Source organism: Amaranthus tricolor, chromosome 4, assembly GCF_026212465.1.
Source record: "Amaranthus tricolor cultivar Red isolate AtriRed21 chromosome 4, ASM2621246v1, whole genome shotgun sequence".
NCBI classification, from domain to species: domain Eukaryota; kingdom Viridiplantae; phylum Streptophyta; class Magnoliopsida; order Caryophyllales; family Amaranthaceae; genus Amaranthus; species Amaranthus tricolor.
The window spans coordinates 22,763,220-22,769,527 of record NC_080050.1 but is presented as its reverse complement, the minus strand read 5'-3'; the positions used below and the strand labels follow the sequence as shown (position 1 = coordinate 22,769,527).

General features: G+C 38.7%; 1 protein-coding gene across 1 annotated transcript; it reads left to right on the top strand.

Annotated features, from left to right (window-relative positions):
- The first annotated feature begins 436 nt into the window (after window positions 1-436).
- Window positions 437-6,093, top strand: LOC130811531 (coatomer subunit alpha-2-like). The gene is made up of 3 exons (XM_057677857.1): window positions 437-1,033; window positions 1,889-2,383; window positions 2,749-6,093. The coding sequence occupies exons 1-3, from the start codon at window positions 826-828 to the stop codon at window positions 5,676-5,678; spliced, it is 3,633 nt and encodes a 1,210-aa protein (XP_057533840.1). The 5' UTR covers window positions 437-825; the 3' UTR covers window positions 5,679-6,093.
- Window positions 6,094-6,308: the final 215 nt, after the last annotated feature.

Genomic DNA, 6,308 nt, shown 5'->3' with positions numbered 1-6,308 from the left:
AAAAATAATTTAAATAAATAAGAGAAATAAAATTCAAAAAAAAAATTTTAAAAAGGGGAGGAGTCGCGCGCAACTAGGCCGTGGGTGGGTCGCGTGAAACGAGTGATTGGACCGCGGTTGGGTCACGTGAAACGTGCAACTGAACCGCGGTCCAGTCGTGCGTTTCACGCGACCCACCTGCGGCCCGGTTGCGCGTGATTAGTGTTCTTCCGTTTTTCAAAATTTTTTATTTTTTTGAAAAATTCGAATCGATAAAATTACTTACCGAATCGTATTTATGTTCATTTTGATTCACCATTGTAATTCGATTTTACGTTTTAACTTGTTTTAGTTTAGAGATTGTTTTTAGAAAATTTTTAAAAAGATATTAGAGTTTTTGAGTTCGAAAATCATAAAATCAAAGACGCCATGAAGTTGAATAAGGTGTCCTTCAAGTATTTTAGACAATGGCTTGTCTTAATTGAGAGGAACTAGTCTACAAATTTTTGTATACAATTACATTACATAGTACCTCGTCCCCGCGCATCAAGTGTGGAAATTAAAAACTGAGATCATTGGAATGTAAAATCCAGATCTGTAACATTCATTTCTCCATTCTCTACTCTTAATTTTTCTCACTACGACCTCCATTTTCATCGAAATCAATAACTCATTGTCTCTTCTTCCTTTACTTTTGTATCAGATCTTAGATACCTAGCTTAATCTCACATTTCTCTTTTTTCAATCATTTCTAGGGTTTCTATCTCTATTTGATCTCAATTCTACATTATTATTGAGATCATTTTCCGCGATTTTACAAATTGATTATAGTTTTTCTAAGTCACAATGTTGACGAAATTCGAAACGAAGAGTAATCGAGTGAAAGGACTAAGTTTCCATCCCAAAAGACCATGGATCCTGGCGAGTTTACATAGCGGTGTCATTCAATTATGGGATTATCGAATGGGAACCCTAATTGACCGCTTTGATGAACATGATGGTCCTGTTCGCGGCGTCGATTTTCATAAAACTCAACCTCTTTTCGTTTCTGGAGGTACATGTATTTCATTTTTGTCGGTGACATTAGAATTTCAGTTGTTTTCTTTATGTTCATATCGATGCACATTGTCTATCTAAGTAAAAGATTATGATTTTTTGCTTTGGCTTGCTTGTTTACTTTGATGATACCATTTTCAATTTGTATCTTCACATGGACACTTTGATGATCCCTTTGATTGTTATCAAATTTCCTGATTTTTTAATGATTTAGATTCAATTGGATTGGATATGGATTCTATTGATTTGAGTTTCAGCGTAGTTCTACATATTTGTGGTTGTCAGCTGTTATTACTTGCTCGTTTGAAATTATTGTAGTTTATGCTAATGATCTTTGAGCGTTTTTGAAGTGTTTGATGTGTGCATCGAGAGTCTGAGTGACTAGGTGTTTTATACAGAGTATACTGATCTGATATATGTGGTGCATAATATAGCTGAGGATCCATTGTCTTATTTTCCATCAGGATTAGGGTGGATAGTTGTTTGCTAGTTGATCTAATGCAATGAGTGCTAGATGGCATGCTGGCTGTACTCCTTTGTCAACTTTGATTCAGAAAGTTTATTTGTTTAATGGTCTTTAGGTTGGTGCTTGCTGTTGCTGATTGTATTTTCACTTGGGTAACTGTCAATATGATACTGTAGAGTACTACATGTAATGCTTAGGTGAACTTTAAAATCCATGAAGTCTATATTATATTTTTCTTGTATTTATCCCTCTTTTGTCGCTGGTTTCCATTGTGTAATGGCAATCATTCTACAGGTATGTGTAGTTTTCTATTTTAAATGAAACTGTCTTAAACATTTTACATGAAAGCTATATTTTGGTGATGCTTCTCCTTTGGTTCTTTTGCAGGGGATGATTACAACGTTAAAATATGGAATTATAAATTGCACAGATGCCTCTTTACACTACTGGGACACCTTGATTACATCCGCACTGTCCAATTTCACCATGAACAACCCTGGATTGTCAGTGCTAGTGATGATCAGACAATAAGGATATGGAATTGGCAATCGCGTAGTTGTATATCTGTGTTGACTGGGCATAACCATTATGTTATGTGTGCCTCCTTTCATCCCAAGGAAGATCTTGTAGTTTCAGCTTCATTGGATCAAACAGTTCGTGTTTGGGATATTAGTCCTTTGAGGAAAAAAAGTGTTTATTCTATGGATGACATCCTGCGTTTGAGTCAAATGAATACTGATATATTTGGCAATGTTGATGCTACTGTTAAGTATGATTTGGAGGGTCATGATCGGGGAGTTAATTGGGCTTCTTTTCATCCAACTCTTCCTTTAATTGTGTCTTGTGCTGACGATCGTCAAGTTAAAATCTGGCGTATGAATGGTATGTAGGGATGGTTTTTACATCACCTTTTTGTTTTTGTTTTATAGCTTCAAGTTGGGGATATTTCATGATTTGAGTGTTGCTGAAAGCTGTAACTAATTGTCAATATTGGATTTGAAAGATTATTTTTCATAAAAAATTCGGCACAATTTCATGAAAATTTTCACTGCAAATCATTCTCATTGCCACCATTTAATACCAACTATCAAATGGGCAAAATTGTTCTTGAAAGATTCTAATTTGGTGCTTTACTCGAAATAAAAAGAATTTTCTTTCCATGCAAGTACTATCTCATTGTTCAGCTATTGTAGAGCTTACATGTAAACATGATAACCGACATTGGGCTTAATATTCTTGACGTGCAGATACCAAAGCTTGGGAGGTTGACACCTTGAGAGGGCACACGAATAACGTTTCTTGTGTTCTATTTCATGCTAGGCAGGATATTATTGTTTCAAACTCAGAGGACAAAAGTATTCGTGTATGGGATGCTACAAAGAGAACTGGTCTCCAGACATTTAGAAGGGAGCATGACCGTTTCTGGATTCTGACAGTTCATCCTGAGATGAACCTTATGGCTGCTGGTCATGATAGTGGAATGATCGTCTTTAAGCTGGAAAGAGAACGCCCTGCTTTTTCTGTCAGTGGTAATCTTGTATATTATGTTAGGGATCGTTTCCTACGGGTTTATGAATTTTCAACTCAGAAGGATACCCAAGTCATCCCGATACGTAGGCCTGGTGCCAGCATACTCAATCAAAGCCCAAGAACACTTTCTTACAGTCCCACCGAGAATGCTATCTTGATGTCATCTGATATAGATGGTGGATCTTATGAATTATATATTGTCCCTAAAGATGGCTCAGGTAGGGGTGATTTGGTACAAGAAGCAAAGAGAGGTCTTGGGAGTTCTGCAATTTTTGTTGCTCGTAACAGATTTGCTGTATTGGAGAGGAGCAGCAACCAAGTTTCATTGAAGAATCTAAAAAATGAGGTTGTGAAGAAGGTTGCGCTTCCTGTTTTAGCTGATGCAATATTTTATGCAGGGACTTCAAATATTCTTTGTAGGTCTGAGGATAGGGTGCTGGTATTTGACCTTCAGCAGAGGCTTGTTCTGGGGGAACTTCAAACTTCTTTTGTTAGATATGTTGTCTGGTCAAATGACATGGAAAATGTTGCTTTGTTGAGTAAACACTCAATAATTATAGCGACCAAGAAACTTGAGCACAGGTGCACACTTCATGAAACCATCCGTGTGAAAAGCGGAGCCTGGGATGACAATGGTGTTTTCATCTATACCACTCTCAATCACATTAAATATTGTCTTCCCAATGGGGACAATGGAATTATCCGTACTCTTGATGTTCCATTATACATCACAAGAGTGGCAGGCAATACCATATTTTGTTTAGATCGTGATGGTAAAAACCGTGTTATGTCTATCGACGCAACTGAGTATACTTTCAAGCTTTCCCTCTTGAGGAAAAGATTTGACCAAGTAATGGGTATGATCAAGCGCTCTGAGCTTTGTGGTCAGGCCATGATTGCTTATCTTCAGCAGAAGGGTTTCCCAGAGGTTGCACTTCACTTTGTTAAGGATGAGAAGACTCGCTTTAACTTGGCCTTAGAAAGTGGTAATATCGAAGTAGCTGTTGCCTCTGCCAATGTGATTGATGACAAAAATCATTGGTATATGTTGGGGGTTGAGGCCCTTCGTCAAGGCAACGCAGACATTGTGGAGTATGCATATCAAAAGACAAAGAATTTTGAGAGGCTGTCATTCCTCTATCTAGTAACTGGAAATATGGAGAAACTGGTCAAAATGCTGAAAATTGCTGAAGTAAAGAATAATGTTATGGGTCAGTTTCACAATGCTCTTTATCTGGGTGATATTCAGGAACGAATCAAGATTTTGGAAGCTTCTGGGTATCTGCATCTTGCTTATATCACTGCCTCCGTTCATGGGGTTCATGATGCTGCTGAGCGTCTTGCTGGTGAACTTGGGGATGACATTCCTGAAATTCCCCGGGGAAAGTCGCAATCCCTCTTGATTCCACCTAGTCCGATAAGTGGTGGTGCAAACTGGCCATTGTTGACAGTCATGAAGGGAATGTTTGATGATTATGGAAGAAACACACAGGATGAGGATGAAGAAATTGCTGAAGAATGGACTGAGGCCTTGGAGATTGATGAGGAGGACAATGGAGTCATTGTTGCTGATTTGGAAGGCTCTGAATTGCATGATATTGATGATGATGAGGATGATGGATGGAAGCTTGACCTGGACCTTCCTCCTGAGTTTGACTCTCCCAAGGTGACCAGTAATGGGTCCTTTTCTGTATATGTTGCACCTACCCCAGGAGTTCCTGTGAGCCAGATATGGACCCAAAAATCATCACTTGCTGCTGAATGTGTTGCAGCTGGAAGCTTCGACACTGCTATGCGTTTGCTTAACAGGCAACTGGGCATAAAAAATTTTACCCCACTGAAACCACTGTTTATTGATCTATTTTGTGGCAGCCATTCCTGCGTGCTTGCCCTTCCTTCTGCGGCTGTGATTACTGTGGCCCTGGAGAGAGGATGGAATGAGTCATCAAGTCCTAATGTGAGGCGTCCACCTGCTCTTGTTTTTAGTTTCTCTCAATTGGAGGAAAAGCTTAGAAGTGGTTACAAACTAACAACTGCTGGGAAGTTGGTTGATGCACTACGGACATTTGTTAATATACTTTATACAATTCCATTGATAGTGGTTGAGTCAAGGAGAGAAGTTGATGAAGTTAAGGAATTAATCGCCATAGTGAAAGAGTATGTTGTGGGCTTGAAGATGGAACTAAAGAGGAGGGAACTTAAAGACAGCCCAGTTCGGCAGCAGGAATTGGCTGCATACTTTACACACTGTAACCTTCAGGTCCCCCATTTGAGGCTTGCATTGCTAACTGCTATGACAAATTGCTACAAAGCTGGAAATCTAATTACAGCTGCCAATTTTGCACGTCGACTCTTGGAAACCAACCCCACCAATGAGAATCAAGCAAAGACAGCACGGCAAGTACTTCAGGCTGCTGAAAGAAACACGAAGGATTCAACTGAGTTGAACTATGATTTCAGGAACCCATTTGTTGTCTGTGGGGCAACTTATGTACCTATTTACCGGGGTCAGAAGGATGTCACATGTCCTTACTGCAGTTCTCACTTTGTTCCAGCTCAGGAAGGCCACATTTGCTCTGTTTGTGATCTTGCAGTCATCGGAGCAGATGCATCTGGCTTAGTTTGTTCCGCTACACAGATAAGATAGGTTGATTGCACTGTGAATGAAGCTGTTATACTTTTCGGCCCCAGAGTGAATTTCCTCGACGCAATTTCTGCGAGAGGCAGGAAATTGAAATTGAGTCTAGTTTCCTGATATATCAAGCGATTTTCCACATTAATTTTTTTTATCCCACCCTTTACCTTTTCACTTTGTCACATATATTTGTATACCTGGTCTCTGTTCATTAGCTGTATTGAATCTTGACTCTGATTTTGAGCAACAAACTTTCAGAATTTTTAGGCTATTCTTTGGATTCGACAAGTAATTGTCATCTGGGCAGGAAGTAGGTACCTACTTTATTAAATTTGAAGGGTTTTAGTTTCAACTTTTGTATTCTTGTACGACGAATTTACAATGTACTAATAGATCTCAGTATATCCATGGTGTATTATTTTTCTTCATTTGGTTTTGTTTAATTGGGTACGCTCTATTATTGTACAAACTACTAGGATTGTTGCTGATATATTAACCGGAAAACCCATTTAGACATAGATGTGATTGCAGATACTCTACAATGGTGGTAAAACTTTTATTGATTATAAACTGATTGCTTTCTTGAGACTACATGAGGGACAGGAGTATGTTTAAAAGATGCGGAGCAATAGCAACAAACAC